The 21,587-nt window shown below is 42.5% G+C and overlaps 1 protein-coding gene across 34 annotated transcripts in view; it reads left to right on the top strand.

Moving 5' to 3' along the window:
• The window catches only part of MADD (MAP kinase activating death domain), a 175,234-nt gene that overhangs the window by 81,326 nt on the left and 72,321 nt on the right, over nucleotides 1-21,587 (top strand). For 31 of the 34 annotated variants that reach the window (XM_073604395.1, XM_073604389.1, XM_073604391.1 and 28 more), the window contains 5 exons: nucleotides 2,106-2,368; nucleotides 11,536-11,684; nucleotides 12,296-12,397; nucleotides 14,535-14,594; nucleotides 18,193-18,298. In XM_073604395.1, coding sequence (XP_073460496.1) covers nucleotides 2,106-2,368; nucleotides 11,536-11,684; nucleotides 12,296-12,397; nucleotides 14,535-14,594; nucleotides 18,193-18,298 — 680 coding nt within the window. The remainder of the gene's footprint in view (nucleotides 1-2,105; nucleotides 2,369-11,535; nucleotides 11,685-12,295; nucleotides 12,398-14,534; nucleotides 14,595-18,192; nucleotides 18,299-21,587) is intronic. The other 3 variants (XM_073604394.1, XM_073604378.1, XM_073604386.1) reach the window with 1 other exon arrangement.

The following is a 21,587-nucleotide window of genomic DNA, read 5'->3' as shown; positions in this document are numbered from 1 at the left end:
TGGTTCTCGGTTTCACAGCGTAAGCAGGATGTTGCGTCGACGCGTTTCGCCCCTCCCCCAGGGCGTTATCAAAGACGTTAACATCCAGCCCACACAAGGTTTTACTTATACTACGCTCTGTGAGTGACAGCCATTTACGGCCAATGGGTAAACATTACCCATTCCTTCCTAAAATCATCATATCCTGTTGCATTTGAAAACTTTAATCAGTGACCAGAGACACAACATCTCCTATCACCACAATAAGCAAATGTGTATACAAGACATCGAATTTAAGCGCTCATTGTTTTAAACCAAAAAATAGAAATAAAATGTATTACAACAGGAGGTCTAAACAAATAAAATATTCATATATAATATATACTGAATGTCCTATTTTAATTAATATGCTTATTTAAAATTACTATTCTTTAATAGAAAAATACAAATAAAAATGAAATATAAAGTTAGTTAAAATATAAAAATAAAATTAAATAATGAAAAAATGAAAATATAAAAAATATAAAATAAGAAAAAAATATAAATCAAAATTAAATTATTTGTTGCTAGATGTAACTTGCAACAAAAAATTTTTCATATATATTTATATTTATATACATGCATAAGACAAAACCTATTCACGTCCAAACAAAGGAATTTAGATATCGATGAACTATAATCTCTATATATTCAACCCTCAGGAATATACAGTACAATTAAAAAGGAGGGGAAATTATATTATGTGTACTACATATGTCAATAATGTCTATCGAAACCATTAAATTATCTCACTTATAAATTTAACAAAAATTATAAATTACTTTTTAATACCAATAACAATAAAAAACTCATGGTTAAAAATTAATTATTAAAAGTGGAGCTACCAATTAGATAAAAAACACTTGGTATTGACAGGTACCCCCTCACATGTCCTATCAGATCACTGCGGAGGGTACACTGGACATTTGCCTCCCCCACCCGCAGCCTTCTGGGACGCGTCACAGGTCCCAGAAAGCTGCAGGACCATTCATAAAGGGCAGAGCAGCCAACTGTGAAGCCACAAGGAGACACAGCCGGCTGTCCACAGTTTGTGTTACTAAACCCAGAACTGTAAAATCAGTCTGTATATGCAGTAAAGCATGCTTGTTGTACTGTTTGATGCCTTCTGTTGTCCCCTATTGATCTGCTGATAACAGAGCCTTGGGGTCACTCTGCACATACTCAGTTTGGTGTGGAATGCTAGAGAGTTTTTTTTCTTTTTCTTGGGAGAGTACATGTGATCAGCACAGGGTCAATCAGCACTGTCCAGACAGAGGGTCAGGGGTCATGCAACGTCAAAGGACAGTCAGAGGAGGAAAAAGGTATTTAGCAGTTTATATTTACTAAAATAATTGCATTTCCTGTGTACTGTGGGAGACCGGATAGTAAATGCAGGGCCCTCGGTTTAGTAACACTTTAACATGCTGACCCTGGGGACTGAAGACCAGTGAAATACTGATTTGGGTGAGGATGGCACTGGATCCCTGGACAGGTAAGTGCTTGTTTTATTTATTTATTTATAAAGCAGCTACAGTATTTGTAGCTGCTGACTTTTAATTTTGTTCCTAGGATGCGGGACCACTTAATGCTACTGTGAGTTTATTACGGCACTGGACCTTGTTGTTCATAGATTTGGTCTTTTAGCCAAACTGTTTAGAAGTAGTCGGGACATAAGAATAGTGCTTGAGTGTTTTTTTGTTGTTGTTTTTGTTGTTTTTTTTGTCCTGAATCAGAGTTGGTGGTCAGTTTGGAGAGTGGTCTTATTGTGCTTAGATAAGTAAATTTTCCCATGTTTAATGTCCATAACTGTGAATTCAAACCCTTTTCTCTTTCTCCCAGTGCAAGATGGAAGCTTTAATTACTTTGCAGTGACTACTGTGCTATAATTTTTGTCATTTTATTATTTATGCTTTTTATTCATTGTGGACTTTACCAAATGTTGAAATGTAACCGGTATATGTAAGGGAAGGAACCTTGTTGTACTGTAATTCTGTCTAGTCAGTATTCGTTGCAGTTTATGCTGCTTTAATAAATGGTCTGTATTGTGAATGCTTGCACAAATTAAGTCTTAACCATCCTCTTTTCAGCAAGAATCTGCTGACTCTACCGAGCCGGATGAGAAGGTTTTGGGTGTGCTGCAAAATCACTTACCAACCCTGGCACCTGCGTTTAACCGGCTGGCAATGGAACGCCGTGAGAGTGAAACATCTGTTGGTGGGGGTGAGACACAAAGGCGCGAGTATGACAATCCCTATTTTGAGCCCCAGTATGGATTTCCACCAGAGGAGGAGAATGAAGAACGGGAGGAGAGTTATACACCCATGTTTAACCAGACTGTTAATGGCACCCGGTGAGAGCCAATGTCTAGACCTGATGATGATTATTTATTTTTTTTAATAATCCAGGAGCCATGCACGTTATTTTTGGCACTCTGTGCTATATTAAATATCAGCCAGTTACTGTGGTCAGGAACTAACTGCGACTAACATTTGACAGTGTAATGAGAGGCAGGACTTAAAATGATACTAAAGTCTTATTTTTTTTCTTTATAGCAGGGATATGCAATTAGCGGACCTCCAGCTGTTGCAGAACTACAAGTCCCATGATCCATAGCAAGATTCTGACAGCCACAAGCATGAGACCCAGAGGCAGAGGCATGATGGGATTTGTAGTTTTGCAACAGCTGGAGGTCCGCTAATTGCATATCCCTGCTTTATAGCAAACCTGTTATACTTACCTGCTCTGTGCAGTGGTTTTGCAAAGAGCAACCCAGATCCCCCTCTTCTCGGGGGCCCCCTCACCAAAGCTCCTGGCTCCTCCCTTCCTTCTTGCTCTGGGGCACTCGAGTCAAGCTGCTGCTCTGTATGTCCACACAGACACAGAGCTTTGGCCTGGCCCCTCCCCCTCTCTCTCCACATTGGCTTACTGGCTTTGACAACAACGGGAGCCAATGGTGCCCTGCTGCTGTCTCAGCCAATGAAGGAAAGTCCCGGACTGCCGAGACCCTCATGCATGTCGCTAGATCGAGATGGGGCTCAGGTAAGTATTGGGGGGGGAGGGGCTGCTGCACACAGAAGCTTTTTATCTTAATGCATAGAATGCATTAAGATAAAAAACCTTCTGACGTTAGAACCACTCTAATGCCAGGAGCCTGGGAATCTTTATTTCCTGACATGAAAAGCTGAAAGAGGTTCTAACCCTTATAAAACTGTCGACAGTTTGCGCAGCACTTTACAAAAAAGGTAGACTGTAGAGCTATTCAAAATTATATTTTAAAACGTTGTGGCTTTATTTGGGCTTTAGGAGATGTTAGGGAGAGCTTAAATTTGTGGGAAAGTAATTTTGGATGAAAAAACTTCCCCTGCAAGGCAATGTCATAATGCGCTAGTATGCATCCCATACTAGCACATTATGAGAGACTTGCCTTAAAACAAAGCCCTCCAGCGGTGTACTTGCGCGCGGGAGCTGCTGTTTACAGCACAGACTCTAAAGGACCGGCACGGTATGCCAGACCTTCAGAGTGCATGCGCTGGTGATGTCACCAGCTGCATGCAGTGTGAATATCTCCTAAACAGTGCAAGTTTAGGAGATATTCAAAGTACCTACAGCTAAGCCTTATCATAGGCTTACCTGCAGGTACAAGTGGTAAAAAACCCCTGTTAGACTTACCGGTTATGGTATTTCCAGGATTCTTCCCGGACAGCTACTTAAGAGATGATTGTCTCCTCCCTCTACAGGAAACTCAAATCAGAAACAATTTAAAAGGCCCCTCCCTCTCCTCTGACCCTCAGTTGTTTGAAGATCAAGTAAACCTCTACCAAAAGTGCACTCGACAGAGGCATAACAGATACTCACTAAAACACAACCAATAGGTAACCAAAGGAGACCGGTAAATACAGAATAGGGTGGGAATATAGACGCTGTCCTGGAAGATTCATGGAAATACCGTTACAGGTAAGTCTAACCGAGGTTTTCCCCTCTCATCTTCCAGGACAGCTACTCGAGGGGATAAGTAATATTCTCTACCTTAGGGTTAGACCACAGCCTGAAGCACTTTCCTACCAAAGGAGAGGTCCTGGCTGGACAGCATCTGGACTCTATAATGCTTGATAAACACATGAGAGGAGGACCAGACAGCAGCTTTAGAAATTTCTTCCCATGATGCTCCCGCTCTTTCTGCCCATGATGTGGCCAAGGATCTCGTTGAATAAGCCCTAATTCTGGAAGGAGGGGTGTGACCTGACGCTCTGTAAGCTTCACAAATAGCTTTCCTAATCCATCTGGAAATTGAACTTCTAGACGCTTTGGTCCCCTTCTTGGGGCCACTGAACAACACTAAGAGTTGGGAGGATTTCCTAAACTCACTAGACCTTTCTAGATAAAGCAGAAGGCATCTTTTCACATCCAAAAAACAAAATCTTTTCTCTTCCGCATTCTTGGGGGAGGAACAAAAACTAGGAAGAACCACCTCCTGGGACCTGTGAAAGCTGTAAGAAACTTGGGGTAAGTACAAAGGATCGGGCCTAATCACTATCCTGTCCTCTAAAAATCCTCAGGAAAGGGACTCTAGATCAGAAATCCTTCTCCCTGATGTTCTAGCCAAAAGAAAGGTAATCTTTAAGGAAATCAATTTCAGAGAAGCCTCATGCAAAGGCTGAAAAGGAGCCCTAGTCAGAGCATTTAATAACAGCGACAGATCCCAGGGAAGAACCTGTTTAACAGCCCTGGGTGTACGCCTAGATCTGGCTGAAAGGAACTTCCTGATCAAAGGATCCTCAGCTAGACTTTATTCTGCAAAGATAGGGTAGCAACCTGAACCCTAAGGGTGCTGACAGAAAGAAAGTCCTTTCTCCACTCCTCTCTGTAAAAAATCCAATATACAGTATAGGGAATAGAAAAAGAATCTATTCCTGTCTTCTGCCAGGAAACAAAGGTTTTCCAAACTTTCCCATAGATCTTTCTTGTGACTAACTTACGGCTGTCCAGGATAGTCTTAACAACTCTCTCTCTGAACACACTCTTAGCTGTAGGATGTGCCACTCAGCCTCCAGGTCGTCAACTGGAAGGTCTGAGGGCTTGGATGGAGCACTGGCCCCTGGTGGAGACGATCCCTCCGCTCCAGCAGGGGCCAGGGGGGGTTCTATTGAGAGAGCTCTCAGCGAGGAGAACCAACTTCTCCTGGGCCACCAAGGGGCAATCAGGATAACTTCTGCTTGGTCCTGAACAATCTTCCGAATTACCAGCGGTAAGAGGGGAAATGGAGGGAAGGCGTAGGCCAGAGTGAAATACCACAGGAAGGAGAGTGCATCTATCCCTAAGGACTTCGTCTCTCTTTCTAGCGAGAAGAAAGCCAGTAGTTTATTGAGACTGGATGCAAAAAGATCCATTCTGGGAACACCCCACTTTAGCACGATCTCCTGGAATGTGTCTTGATTCAGTTCCCAAATGCTGGCAATGATGTTTACTCTGCTCAGATAGTCAGCCAGAACATTCGCTGTCCCACTGATGTGCACCACCCTGACTGAAGAGACATTGTCCTCTGCCAAGGACAGAATCTGCTGGGTTAACAATAGAAGAGTATCCGAGCGAGTGTCCCCTTGTTTAGGTACGTCACGGCCGTGGCATTGTCCGAAAAAATCACCAGGTCCTTTGAATTGACCCTCTCCTCCAGAGCAATTAAAGCCTTCCCCACTGCTAAAAGTTCTCTAAAATTCGATGAGCGGCATGCCTCCTCTGGCAACCAGGCTCCCCAGCCCCACAGACTGTCATTAAGCCCAATAACTGCATGATCTGACGAAGGGAGGCCTGTGGGAGCAACCTGAAGTTCTGCACAGAGAGAAGAATCTTTAAAATCCTTTCTTCTGGAAGAAAAATCTTTTGGGCAACTGTGTCTATTAGTTAACCCAAAAAGGGCATGCTCTGGGAGGCAACCAGATAAGACCTTTTCACCCCAGTTTCTGAAAGGTCCGCAAGACCAATTGCAGATCCTGAACAAGGCTCACTTTCTCTCGGGCAAAGACCAAATGATCGTCTCAATATGGACCGATCGATACCCTCTGTATTCGAAAATAGTCCATGACTTCAGCCATGATTTTCATGAAAATCCTTGGTGCTGCTGAGAGACCAAAAGGAAGGGCTCTGAACTGCCAATGACTTGGTCCATTCTCCTTGAGAACTGCAAATCTGAGGAAATTTTGATGATTCTGGCAGATTGTTACATGAAGGTAAGCGTCCTGAAGATCCAGGGTTACCATGGTCAGTCCTGGTAGTAACCGATTCCTTACAGAATAAATATTTTCCAACCTGAATCGTCTGTAGACTATGAATCTGTTCAGGGCGCTTAAATTGATGACCATCCGAAAACCGCCGGAAGCCTTTCTTACCAGAAAGACGTGAGGATAAAATCCTCAGAATTTTTGATCTTCCGGAACGGGAGAAATAACCCCCTCCGTTTCCCACATCGCAATCAGATTCACCATGGCCTGCTGTCTCTCTTGGTCCCTCGGGAGATGGGTAAGAAAAAACCTCTGGGGTGGGGGGTTTTTGAATTCCAACCTGTAACCTCTTTCTATCATTTGGAGGATAAAAGCATTGCTGGTAATCTCTGCCCACTCCTTGATGAAATGAGACCACCTCCCTCCTACCCCCGCTCTGGCGTCACTGGGGATTTTTGGTAGGGGCTGAAGGAGCAAAGAGTGCCCCCCCCCTTTTTGCTTGTCTTTGTTAAATGACCACTTCTTCTTTGCCTGTTGCCTATTGGTCTTAAAATTAACTTTGTTCTGAAAGCCACGAAAAGGCCTCTTATTCTGGGGCTTATTCCTTTGAGAAGATGGAAACTGTTTATTCTTCTCAGAGGAACGAACTAGGATGTCCTCTAAGGAAGAACCAAATAAGAGCTTGCACTCAAAGGGTATGCCGCAAAGTTTATTCTTAGAGGTAAGATCACCTTCCCCAGATTTTAGCCAGATGGCCCGTCTAGCTGAATTAACGAGTGCTGATGTTCTGGCAACAGCTTTTACAGAATCTGCTGCCACATCAGCCAAAAAAGCAACTGACTTTGCAAAAAGGGGTAGAGAATCCCTGATCTCCTCTCTGGGGCGGTCGGAGGAAAGAAGGTCATCCAGAAGTTGGACTCACACGTCTAAATTCCCAGCAACACAGGTGGATGCTACAGCTGACAAATAAAATATAAAACTGCGCTCAGACAAAAACTAAATCAGCAAAAAAGCAGCAACAATAAACCATCTAATACCTAATGGTGCTAATAAATACCAATGTGAAAAAGTTGCGCTACATTAAATATTTCCCTATATAAGAAATGGTGAAAACCAATGACATACAAAAATCAAGGACACACCCGGATCAAGAGTGCACCCTAAACACCTAAGCCCCTTCAGGTGATGGGTACATATATGAATAGTAAAATTAACAAAATAGCAACCGTTGAAATAAATCATGTGCAAATCAATTAATAAATAAATGAATAAATAATGTCCATATGAAAATTAAATATAATGAGCCGCGTCTTCCTTAAATGTGATAGAAGGTGAAAAATATGTGAGTTATAATCCACAACAGGTATCAGGGTCCAGATAATCAGCCTTATTCTTTGATGTCCACAAATGAGAGACAACTTGATGTAAAACTCTGTATATGATAACCCTTACCGGAACAGATGGACCCCCTAAAGAGCGGGGTCATACGAGCAGACAGATTAAGCCCTCTGCGAGGACACTTGAATCCTCTGGTATCTCGAGTCCTTTGGTTGCCTTGAGCGGTCAGCAAAGATTTCGCCAAGTAGCAGTGAATGCTTATCAGCTGGATGTCCCCAATCTGAAAAGAAAAGCACACTCGCGCTCCCAGCCACGAGTGAGCAAACAGAGAGGGACTCCAGTCGTGTAGTAGGTTAAAACTAAAAATCTTTAATGCTAACTAAATAGGCAAAGCTCATAAGACAACATGTACAGAGATATTGTACAGAGATATTGCATAGAGGTGCATGAGTATATAAAAAGCTGGCTAGGCCCCAGGAAGATGCAAGGTATTGCGAAACATGTGGGGCGGTGCGTTGTGCTGACGCAGTCACGCCACATGTGACCCGGTACACGGGTATTTTTTATTGTTTGTCTTAGCTAGCCGGCTTTTTATAGTTGGTAGTTGAGCTACCAGTATCCTCATCCTCTGATGCAGACTCCTCATCAGAAGTAGATACTGGATTCTCACCTTCTTCCAGGTCAGAAACATTATGTGAACTAACAGTCTTTGACACTAAGAGAGGTAGAGATCTAGGTGAGACGGAAGGCTCCGGAGTCACAGGCTTAGAAGTGGAAGGCCCTAGCCCAGCTACTCTGTCGTTAAAGGACCGAAAAGAGGTCACTACCTCCTTCATAGAAGTCATCAACTCCTTTAAAAAGGCAGTAGACCCAGAACCTGCCTTTGATGGAATACAATCCTCACAAAATTGTTTTTTATAACTATCAGAAAGCCTGGCTCTACAGTCCCCACATTTTTTCTTTACAGGTTTGTCAACCTAGAAAAAAACAGAAAACAAAAACCATAAAAAAAAAGGCTTATACAGACCCCCCTGCTGTAGAAGCTCTTTATCCACAGATAAGGGCTTACCTTAGGGGCAGTACTGGACCTGGATGCCGTCGCTGGTTTAACTCGAGTGCATGCTCCATCCTCAGTCCTGTCCTCGGACTCCATAGAGGAGAACATAAGCTGGCTGATGAGACTCCTCTGACCGCCGCTGCACTGATAAACTAGTCTGCCTTGCGTTTGGCAGACTGTTTCCAAAGCAGCGAGTCCCCTGCATTAGAAAATAGTAAAAACCTTCGCGCCAGTGGTGTCGATAGCAGATAATATATATGAATTACATATACTGGTGATACATCTAGTAAGAAAACATTCCCAACAATAAAGAAAATTTGTGGAAATATATAAACAATCAGTGTAAGCTGCTCCCCAATTTTTGAATAATCAAAAAAATAGATAATCAAAAAAAGGAATGTAAGGAAGATAGGGGGCGCTAGATACCATATTATTCAAGTGCTCTAAATAAATAAATCTCCTGCATTACAAAAAAAATGGAAATGTAAGAAAGCTAGGGGGCGCTAGATACCATACTATTCAAGTGCTTTAAATAAATAAATATCCTGCATTACCAAAAAAATGAAAAACATAATAATGACAAATCATAATTAGATTACACATAGGAGTGCCCACAATAGTGAAAAAAATATATAGTGATTGATTGTCCACATAAAAAAGTGTTTTGAAGTGGTTGAAATGATATCTTTCAATAATATCCCAATCTTGTTGCTGTAAACGAAAGGTTTTCCATCACCAAAGGAAAATAAGAAAAAGGAAAACACCTCGAAGTAGTAGATATCTGCTTACCAGATACCAATGACTCCTTTAGTTAAAAAGAGAGTCACTAGCGCTTGTGCAGGGTTGTGCCTGCTCACATGGATGGCCGGACTGTGGTTGGTAATATAGGCATGGATCGTTCCCGTCAAGCTCATTCAAGATAGGATAAGGATACATAGGAAACAAAAACAGTCTCCATAGCGTAAAACCATTTATTAAAAAAGTAAACAAATTAAAAAGCCAAATGGCCACTTACATTGGTGGGTGCCTACCTGGCACTGGGGCTGCTTGCATGTCAGGGTGACTTCACAGTCAGAAAAAGCCTTTCATGTCTCCTCCACGCTGGCGTGCGTTCCAGCTTACACAGGGGGGCAGCCAAAGGATCCGGATGTTGTTGGGTGATAGGACATGTGACCACGTACGTACGTGTAAGCTGGAACGCACGCCAGCGTGGAGGAGACATGAAAGGCTTTTTCTGACTGTGAAGTCACCCTGACATGCAAGCAGCCCCAGTGCCGGGTAGGCACCCACCAATGTAAGTGGCCATTTGGCTTTTTAATTTGTTTACTTTTTTAATAAATGGTTTTACGCTATGGAGACTGTTTTTGTTTCCTATGTATCCTTATCCTATCTTGAATGAGCTTGACGGGAACGATCCATGCCTATAATACCAACCACAGTCTGGCCATCCATGTGAGCAGGCACAACCCTGCACAAGCGCTAGTGACTCTCTTTTTAACTAAAGGAGTCATTGGTATCTGGTAAGCAGATATCTACTACTTCGAGGTGTTTTCCTTTTTCTTATTTTCCTTTGGTGATGGAAAACCTTTCGTTTACAGCAACAAGATTGGGATATTATTGAAAGATATCATTTCAACCACTTCAAAACACTTTTTTATGTGGACAATCAATCACTATATATTTTTTTCACTATTGTGGGCACTCCTATGTGTAATCTAATTATGATTTGTCATTATTATGTTTTTCATTTTTTTGGTAATGCAGGATATTTATTTATTTAAAGCACTTGAATAGTATGGTATCTAGCGCCCCCTAGCTTTCTTACATTTCCATTTTTTTTGTAATGCAGGAGATTTATTTATTTAGAGCACTTGAATAATATGGTATCTAGCGCCCCCTATCTTCCTTAGAGTCCCCTGCATTGTACCATGCTGATATCCTTTAAGAAAACAGTGTCCAGAAAGTGCGACATGTCACTTCCGGTTCCTGCGCCATCTTGCCGCGTCACCGGAAGTCCTCCGACGCCGTATTGGTACACCCAACGCGGGGAAAACATGAGAAAGATGCCTCTCCATACAACTAGAGGCTAGAAATGGAAGGGAGTTGCCGCTGCTAAACCAACAGGGAGGCAAGTAAACCAATATATACAGGGGGGCGTTCTTGGTCTATAAACATAGAAAAACACCCCAGACATGGCCACAACCAGTCCTGGATGTCACCAACCGAAGGGGGGTCCACCAACCACAGTTACCAGACCTATATAACACAACAAACGTTAGGGTGTGCTCCTGGAGGGTCTGGAAACACAAAACAACTGAGAGTCAGAGGAAAGGGAGGGGCCTTTTAAAATTTTTTTCTGCTTTGTGTTTCCGGTAGAGGGCAGAGACAATCCTCTCTCAAGTAGCTGCCCTGGAAGATGAGGGGGGGAAATTAGTTTACTACCACTTTAAGTGCACGAAGTGTCATTTCTGTCTACTGCTTTGTTCCTCTGCTATCAGCATAAGTCACTTCTGACAAGTTTTCCTGACACCAAGAGAGAAATGGTGACGGGGAGGGATCTCCAGCTAAATGACTGCCTCAGCTCTGTTGCTGTGTGAAGAGGGTGTCTCTCTTCCCTCCAATCAGCTCTCGGCGCTCTCCTCGCTGAGCTCTGCAGAGTATAATTTCAGCTTTCCAACCCCTTGTTTTCTCAAAGCTCAGACAAGCTTTATAAATTCTACACTTTTAGCAGATTTAGAGAAGAGAAGACCTGCAAGTAAACAGGTACAACTTATGTAGGAAGATTTGTTTCATCTCCGTGTATCACCTGAGGCCAGTTATTTCACTGCTCATATGTAAGGGTTTACAACCGATTTTAGTTTTTTCCTTTTTTACTTCATGTACTCACTACTGTGTTTTCTGTGTTAGGTCCCAGAAGCCTTTGCTTCGCCCTAATAGCCTGAAGCTGCCCAGCGATTCTGATGCAGAAACAGACTCTCGAGGGAGCTCCCCCACCTCAACGGTTTCCAACAATAGCAGCAATAATGATAGCTTTGGGGGCATCATGTCCTTTGCCAGTAAGTTTTCTCCTGCAAAAATGGTAAAATAAATCCAGATTGTATGTGGGTTCTCTGTATAACTGTGGAGGAGCTAAAAAAGAACAATCTAAGCCAGATTTTTTAAGATAAGATGACAGGAGAAAAAGCCCTCCCTTGTTCAGAATCTTCTTCATGTGCATAGTTCTCTCTCTCATCATGCTGAGCCCGGTGTTGCTGCAAAGGGGGGGGGGGAGTACACTGTGCATGCGAGTTTTGAACGAGGGGGAGTGTTCGCTCCTGTGATGCTGGGAGCAAGCACTCAATGCATAAGGTACTTTAGCAACAAAGCAGAAATGAGGAATGCTCACAACAGGAGTTTTTTTGGACAGGCTTCAGGGGTTCCGAAAATGACTTACAGGTATGGCAATTACATTAAATATTATTTTAAAATGCTGCAAAGTGTTTTTACCTACTGGGTCCCCTCGACTGCCTAGTCCAGTTTAAATCCAATATGAACCGGGCTTTTAAAGCTTGCATGGATTTTTACTATTCCTTACGCTTCTCAAAACGAAGGACAGGGCTCTTGCTGTAATTGAAATGTAATAATAATGCAGCCTTGCCCTAAGAATAACCCTTGTCTTCCTTTCCAGGTAATCTGTATAAAAGTCATAGTAGCACCTTCAGTCTGTCAAGCTTGACGCTTCAGACCAAGAGTGGCCGAGATAAAGTGACCCCATTTCCAAACTTTAAAGGTAAGCATCCTTTTAGAATAAGAATAGCATAAGGAATTAGTCTATAACCCAGCTTGTAAGGTAAGTACTTTGGGTCAGGAAATGCATAGACAGGGCAGTTTTCTATGAAGGGAAGGTAAGTGGTCTCACCTGGAAATGTGGATGTTGGAATGAGATTGGTTGTAATGTAAGTGTAGTGTTTGGGATTCTCATGTTACATTAATCATTCCATTATCTCATTTATCTCTCCCTGGTTTTATTTGCAGACTTGGAGTTTGCTTATATGTGTAGTCAAGTGTGATCACTATTGTGTTCTTTTTTTTTTTTTCCACCCTTTTTTTTTAATTAATTTTTTTTATCTGCTGCATGCTCCGTCCACTTGGGGTCAAAGACCAGCAGAAAGTGGCAGGGGAATTAGGAAAAGGTTGGTATCGATTCTTTGTGATCTTGAGCTTTCAGAGGTTTCCAAGATCACGTCCACTTTTGTGTAGCGATAGTGTGCTTGTTTTACCATATGTAGGTGTGCTGTTGTGTGAAGGTTGTTTGGATTAAGTTACAGGGGTCCCCATACCTGATTTCTGTGTGTGGCTTGTCTCTACCCGTTGTGCAGCTGTTCTTGCAGAAAAACACATGGTTATATCTTATTCAGCATGGAATGAAAAAAATGGGGCTACTTGCCATGAATAGAATTTTTTTTTTAAACCATTCTCACATCTTGGGTAACCATAAGTTGTGATTTTAGATTTCACCTGCAATATAACCTACTGGTAGAAGCTGGTATTGCAGTGGTACCATCCAAAGACATTGGTATCCTATGGGGCCTGTTTATAAAACTGGAGAACAAATGATGAACTCTCAAAATGTTACACAAAACCCAAATATTCTGTTTGGTGTTCGTTTTATTTGTGCAGTGTAGATATATAAATGCATTTAAGTTTACTTTGGTTTGATTTGTATAGTCTGGGACTTGTTACAGTGTTTTCCAAACACGCGCAGATATTGCAGGTACAGGGTTACCATTGGCCATCTCATTTGCCATTTCATCAGTTGGGTTTGTGGGATCTGCCCCTTCGTTTCACCTTGCGGGATGAGGTTTAAAATTCCAAACAGTAAGTGCCCACTCCTAGTCATATATATTGAGACATCCAGATGGGGAGGTACACTATGTGGCTAACATTTCTAGACACCTTACCATCACATTTTATGCTTTAGCTTTTTTGATATTGCATTTCAAGTCCTGTAGCACAGCATAAAGCACAGAGCCATCAATCTCTACTGAGGAACATTAGCATACAAAGACATTTTGAACAGTTCTGCATTGTCAACCTTGTGGCAACGCTTTGGGGAAAACCATTTTTCTGTTTCTGACCTAAATGCACCCCTGTGTACAAAGGCAGCTCCATAAAGACATGGTTTTATGAATTTTCCATGGAGGAACTTGAGTGGCTTGCACAGAGCCCTGACACAACCCTACTGAACTGAAATGCCAATTGTAGGCCAACTCTTCTCATCCAATATTAGTACCTGACCTCAGCTTTTTTGTTTTGAATGGGCACAACATTCTCAGACACAATCCAAAATTACCCATAGTGGATGTCTTTGTAGTTTTGAAAGAAGGCCAATTTTATATTAATGCCTATGGTTTTTGGAATGGATTGTGCAACAAACTTGTATAGTTGCTTGGTTAGCTTTCCACAAAATTGGCTATATAATCTATCAGGGGTCGACAAATTCAGGCACCATATACGCCAGGTTAGGAGCCAAGCGGCAGATTGGGGGAGCTAGTGAGCATGTACTGCCTTTTAGCACACTAGGTATTCGTTCAGAAACGTAAGCACCTGGTGACATTTTTGTAGGTACCCCAACAAAGGTGTCCTGTGAGGTTTGTCCAGTCCTGCCATTTGTATTTCTAAATATGGAGGACATTTAGTTTCAGTAATCAAGTATCAGGGTAATAAGTCATTACACAGCTTAGGCTAGGGCTTGCATTGATGTGTCTAGCGCATCCCTGTGTTATGTTGTTGCTGTCTACCCTATAGTTTTCTCCGTAGAACCAGGTATTCTATGTTAGAAAAAAAATCCCTGTAGGAGTCTTTTAGGGATTCAGCTGTTTGACTGATTTGATTGGTTGCCACTAACCTTGCATTTTTCGTCCCAGTATTTGGGCTAAATACTATAATGGAGATAATTGCAGACTCCGGTCCCGCCCCTGCAGAAGGTGGGTGCCTGTAGCATGAGTTCTGCATGTTAATCCACTCCTAGCATCCTCTCTACCATCCTACCATTTTGTGCTTCTCGTTGGTCACCATTTCTCACACACAGTGCCTTGTGCTCGTCACTTGTTGTGGTTGTTTTATAGATTTGGTCACGTGACCACATTATCAGGCGTCCATGTTTCTTACAGGTCATGGGTAGCCGGGATAATTCCCCCACCCATGTTCTTTCTACCCTTTTTGCTCTTACTTTTAATATTTTGGTTCTGAGCGGTGAATTTGAAATTAGCCAGAACTCAGTGGGGCTCACTGATTACAATATGTGAAGAAAGAACTGTCAGTGTTGCCCATAGTAACCTAAAGCTCTTTCTTTCTAACAGTATGCAAGGGAAAACACAAATCCAAACAGCTCTGGAATAATTATTTCTTTTCCACTGCATTACGTCAGCGTCAGCGTATTAGTCAGAGTAAACCATCTATGATGAAGTAGAACTAAACTCCCTGCAACAATCTCTTTTTGTTAATCCCTCCTTCACAAATGCTTACAATTTTTATTCTATTTTTTTTTTTTTTACCATTTAACTTTTTTTAAGCTGCATCACAGTTGTCCCAAAAGGAGGTAGGTTACCTTGCCGGGCATCGAAAGTGACATTCTGCAAGAAGCTAGCAGAGTTTGTGCACACGTGCAAAAATACCGCCATGTGTGACCGTATGTGTCGCTGGTCTCTGCCAGGTCTTAGATACCTGGAAGACACCAGCAGTGCAAAAGAGCTAGTGCTAGGGCTTTTAGGATGGAGGAGTGAGGGGGAAGGCCATACATTCTGCTTTGACCAGTTAATCTTTCCTTGATGGGCAGAAGCCCAACGATTGTTGCTGCTAGGACCTACTGCCATTTTGACAGCTGATGATTTGATTTTTTTATTAGAGGGGTTTTAGCATTTTTTTTCCACACCGACAGCTGTAACGGGTACATCAGCCAGTGCTTATTAAAATAAAATATAATTCCCCAATATACTCTATCTTACTAATCTTAAAACTGCTCCATTCCCCCTCCTATAATTCACTTGTGTATGAAAGATCTGTATACTTGCCTATTGCCGGACCACTCTGTGTCATGCTGGGCCAGTCTGTGTCATGTGATCTCCCCTGTGTCAGCTGCAGGGGAGAGCAGAGAACACTCGACAATGGTCTAAATACTTGAGCGGTGATGTCACCGATAGGCTTACTATTGTCAGTGGTTCCTCCTTCTCTCATGATGCTACCACTAGCTGTAGTACAGTGTACTCTACTGAGTGCAGTAGATTAGTAATAAAACATAATTTATTAAAAGACAAATCAGCAACTCATGAAAGTGGAGTAAGAGTAGGCATATCACATACAGGGTCTCTGTGTCATCCCAATCCGGATTGCTGTTGGGTGCGGATGCCACCGGCTGCTCTGGGTCCCAGGGCTCAAAGTCTGTCATAGTTCCTCTTCTGTCGGTTGGCGTTGGGAAGTGAGACCAACAGGTGCTCGTTCGGAGCATGCATGCTCCTTCCTCATGCTTGTGATGCTAGGTAAGTATGCAGATCTTTCTTCCATAGGTTAGATGGCATAGATGTTAGGAAGGGGTAGGGAGCAGTTTTAATATTGGGTACTTTCCAGAATACTACTTTAAAATGTAAACCTAAATGAACACACTGTAGTAAGCAGTGGCTTTCAGGAGCAGCTAATCACAATGTATCTAATAAAAAGGAGTTGCTGAAGCAAACCTGAAAGCAAAAAAGTTTTGTCAAGTATTTCCTATCTAACTCCTGGTTTTCTCTATCTATTATCTCTAAACCCATTAACAAAAATGAAAAATTTAGCAGCGTACGTAATATTCCTCGAATGTTGAGGCTGCATTTGCTTCAATATTTTTTACTTTTTTTTTTTCACCTGGTGATTAGTTAGTTTTTTGTGTAGGGTGCCAATGTTAGGAAAAACTGGGTTACCCTAGAACAAAGTATTTTAGGACTGCAGAATTCCCCCCCCCCCCCCCCATTCCTTTTCCATTATATGCGAGGAAAGAGCATTGTTGCCAGCTATCTCTGTGGACAACAGAGCAAACAGCAGAGGCAGCACGCACAGGTAGTTATTGGCTCACAAGATTTTGGAGGCATCTGTAGGGACATATTCCGCGACCCATCGCAGTTTGCTACAGAAGTGATGTTCTGTCGCCGCCATCTTGCTACACCCCACACTCGTCCACAGTAAGGGTACACCAAGAAGGGGGAAAGCGGACATGTTGTTACACCCACTGGAGTTTTGCATTTTACACGTATTTATAACAGTAAAATGAGTTTCTATAGTGAAATACAGGACATAGAACTCCGTCTGACTGCTTAGATGTTGAATTTTAAATGCAGCGAACTTCTGTCAGATTAGCAAACCTGTGAGATGAGCAGGGTTGCTGCTGCTTTTAAAATTCAAGATCTAAGTAGTCAGATGGAGTTGTAAGTACTGTATTTCACTATATAAACTGACTTTACTGTTATAAATACGTGTAAAATGCAAAACTCCGGTGGGTGTAACAACATGTCCGCTTTCCCCCTTCTTACTGTATCCTTACTGTGGACGAGTGTGGGGTGTAGCAAGATGGTGGCGACGGAACGTCACTTCTGTAGCAAACTGCGATGGGTCACCGAATATGTCGTTGCAGCATCAACATGTTTTTTTTTTTTTTTTTTTTTTTTGTGCATTTATCAAACAAATATAGCTATACTTTCCTTTCACATTCCTTTCTCTCTGTCCTGCAGCAGAGTAGCTGTATTTTGAAAAGAAAAGATGATTATCACCATGGGTAAGGCTTACTGCAGGTCCTGGAGGGCAGTTTAAATTCTACCTTGGAGAGCAGCAAGACTTGACTTATTCCAAGTATGGCAGCTCACTGTTAGGTTGCATTCACACTTCAGCGTTTTGAATTGCAGGCAGATTTGCCACAATTTAAAAGCGCTGATGCCGTTCTTTTGAATGACACCTAAAATCGCTGTGTGGGTCTGCCATGATTTCACGCGATAGATCGTGCTGCAATTGCAGCACCCCGCTTCCCGTGAAGCATGTTGCCCAAAAGTATTTCCTAAACTTTTTTTTGAGTGACATGCTTCACACGATGCGGGTTGCCGCGATTGCAGTGCGATTTATCGCGGCAGACCCGCAGCGCGTTTTTTGGTGTCATTCAAAAGAATGGCATCTCAAATGTGAGTCCCGCGATTTGTCATTCACACATCGGCGCTTTCAAATCGCAGGCAGAATCGCGGAAAATCTGCCTGCGATTTAAAACGCTGAAGTGTGAATGCAGCCTTAAAGGTACAAGCACAACATAGGTAGTGATTGCAGTACAACTTGGCCATGCGCACTGAAAAATCTTCATAGGTGTCTCAAGGGCAACACAGACAGTTTCAGGATCTTTGATAGGGAAGGGATACTGTGTATTCATGGAAAGAAGAAATCTGGATTTTTAAATTCACCTCTTAGTGCTTTTTTCCTATGCTGTACCTTTCACTTTCATTCTCTCTAGATTTTTGTCACTCTAGTATATTGTTGAATGTCTGTAATTTTCCATCTTCATTTCTTTCCTTGCAGCCAGCACCAGGCGTGCTCTGGTAGACCAGAAATCCTCTGTTATAAAACACAGCCCTACAGTAAAGCGGGAATCTCCTTCCCCACAAGGTAGAGCTAACAATTCCAGGTAAGACTATATTTTATTATAGGGAAAACTTTCTTTGCGATTCTGAAGCTTCCCTCCAACCACTTTGCATATTATTTTATATATACTGTGATTTTGTACTTTCCAAACATGCCGCAGAAATCTCCCTCCACTGTGTTTGGCTGCAACCATTTTAACTGTGGGCAGCTGATGCTGCTGCCTGTTCACTTCCTGGATTTACACAGACACACAGAGGCACACCTCCAGCTCTGCAGCTCTCATTGGCCCACTTATGACTCATCCCCCCCTCCCTTCCTGGCAAACTTAGGAGGGTGAGAGAGAGAGCTGTACATGATGTCATAAGCCTAGGCTTTTTACCAGACAAGAAGGAGGAAGTGGGCTGTATAAGGTATATACTGGCAGAAAAAAAATGTTTTACTATCCCAAGTTAAAACCACTGGACCAGAAGATTTAATAGATGAAAAAATGACTGAAGTCCCACTTTAAAATCTTTTATATAGAAAGGGATGTAAAGAGAAACAGTATATAAGTGATAACAGTGGGGGTAGCAAATATGCAAAAGAGTTTTGACAGTGGCTGACAAGTGTACACTGGTCATCTTACTGTAATAAGATAGATATTTTAATTTAAGCGACAAGAGAGAAACTATACTTTTTGCTAATGGAATTATTTTTTAAAAGTGGACAATTTTATAAAGTGATGAGATGTGTCTCTTGATAGGCTATTAACGTTTTCAGATGAATTGGGTGACGTTGTCACTGTATGTGTGGGTGCCATCTGCTGTTTGGGTAAAATGAGCAACAAAGGATGAAAAAGCAGCGTCCAATAGCTTTTGTTCCACTCTGGCAGTGATAGTGTCCTCTTTCTTGCTTACTTCTCCCCACCATTGAAATAAACATGTTCAGGTATTCAGTTTTCTTTATAAAGTCAAAGATTTATTTTGGTTACAGAAGGTTTGCACTAAAATTGGCAGTACAAATTAAAGCTGAATTCCAAGCTAATATATTCATTAAAGGAGAAGTATAGCCAAAGCTCGTTTGGCTGTACTTCTATGGATTGCCTGAATTCAGTTCATTTTGCACTTTTGTGACGGTCTAGGCACCGTGCCATCAGGACAATGGAAGTCAGGATCCGCCAGATGCCTGGACTGACACCCGGCTGCTCCGCCCTCTGCACAGCCCAGCACCCCAGTGAGCGAGGAGGGGGCAGAGCAGAGAGCTGCTGACAGTCAGCAGCTCTCTGCTCAGGGAGATGTCAGAACCGAGCGATTGGCGGTGTTCTTTTGCTCTGTTCTCAGCGTAGAGGTGCCGGGGGACCAATGCTGCATTCACCTAGATAAGTATAAATCTAAAAAAAAGACAAACCCATGCTTCTCTTTTAATACATCATTAAACATTGTTTGGTTTTTGTATGTTTTTTCTTTTTTTTTCTCTTGTTTTTTTCAGCTATGTGTGCACATTTTTGAAAGCATTCGGCTGAGGGGGATATGCCTATTTTTTTTTTTTATTTTAACCGGAGTAAGGTGTGATTGGTGAAAGACCTTAAGTTGAATTATCCTATCTCTGGAAGAGATAACCGAGTCTTGAAGGTGTCAAAGAATTCAGCCCAGTCTTCTTCTGTGATAGGGATGTCTAAGGAGTCCCATTTCTGTTGTGCTGCCCTGAATCTGGGATTAGAGTTTGTCACTAGGGCTGAGTAATAGATAGATATAAGTTTTGTCTGTCCGGAGCTCTTAGGAGTTTTTCCAGGTCGGGGGTCCCAAGGGGACTAGCTGGGGAGCCAAACTGAGCTCGTACAGCATGTCTGAGTTGGTAGTAATAGAATAGATAGGTATGTGGCAGATTGAAGTCCAATCTCATCTGGGGTAAGGATTTGAAGCCCTGGGTAGTGTATATATGGCATAAATAATTAATCTCCCTGGATGTCCATCTCTTAGCGTCAGGTAGGGAGTTTAGTTCCTTAAGCGTAGGGTTATACCAGAGTGGGCTGTTGGGAGAGGCCAGCCAAGAGTCAGAGGTACGTTTGACTATCACTGTTTTTAACACAGAGAGAGAGGTACGTATGATAGACATTCCAGGTCCTGGTGGTGTGCATCTGCGATTATATTATGTTATGTAGTGTTTCAAACATGGAAACTATGGCTCCTTCAGTAGTTGTACATGCGTTATTCGCGTCAGGGTGTAGCCAGTCATGGATATTAACTAATTGAGATGCCTGGTAGTATAGGTAAAAATCAGGAAAAGCTAACCTTGCCAGGTGGGACAGGAGGCGAAGTGTCTCTAGTGTGACTCTAAGGGGTCATCCATTCCAAAGGAAGATAGTACAGATAGTCTATGTTCTTAAAAATAGATTTAGGGATTTTGCAAGGGGCGTAAGCCATGGCATATACAGCAATTTAGGTAGATATATCATTTTAAGGACATTGGCTCGCCCCATAAGGTCTATGGGTAAGTCCTTCCACTGTCTGGTCTGAGTCTGCAATTGGAGTAGTAAGGGTCTTAAATTATTGGTTATATAGAGGGATAATGGCAGTTGAATTATAACGCCCAAGTACCTGAATGAGGTGGCTATTTGCAGTCTAGAGTCCGGTTTGATCTTCGAGATAAGAGCTTGATCTAGGGGAAAGAGGATTGACTTGTCCCAATTCACTCGGAATCCGGAGAAGTCGCCAAATGTATTGATGACAGCTAACAGATTGGTAAGGGAGTCATGGGGGTCGGCTAGGTAGACTAGTGTATCGTCTGCATAAAGAGATATCCGTTCTTCTCATTTATGGGAAGACCTCTAATTAGTGGGGAGCTACGGATCCGAATCGCAAGGGGTTCCATGGCCAAGGCGAACAGGAGGGGTGACAAAGGGCAGCCCTACCTGGTGCCTCTAGTAATAGGGAAAGTCTCAGTAACTTGTAAGTTAATTCGTATATGAGCCAGTGGCAAAATACAGTATACAGGAGCCGTATCCAGGCTATCAGTCAGGGGCCGAATCCATATAGCCGCAGGACTTGAAACAGATATGGCCATTCTACACTGTCAAGGGATGTAATAACCCGAGTGGGTGTACAGTCATGTGGATAGATCCGGTTATGAAATAATCTGCGAATGTTAATTCTGGTCGAACGACCAGGTATAAAGCCCCCTTGGTCACTCCCTACCAACTGCGCAACCACCTTGTTCAGACGGTTGGCCAGCACTTTAGCCAGAATTTTGACATCTACGTTGATGAAATATATCGGCCGATAGGAGTCGCATTTCTTTTCGGGGTTTAAGTATTAAAACAATTAAAGCCTCTCTCATTGAGGGAGGGAGTACTC

This window comes from Aquarana catesbeiana, linkage group LG11 (assembly GCF_042186555.1).
Source record: "Aquarana catesbeiana isolate 2022-GZ linkage group LG11, ASM4218655v1, whole genome shotgun sequence".
Lineage (NCBI taxonomy): Eukaryota > Metazoa > Chordata > Amphibia > Anura > Ranidae > Aquarana > Aquarana catesbeiana.
Note: the sequence above shows the minus strand (reverse complement) of the source record. Positions and strands in the feature narration are given on the sequence as shown.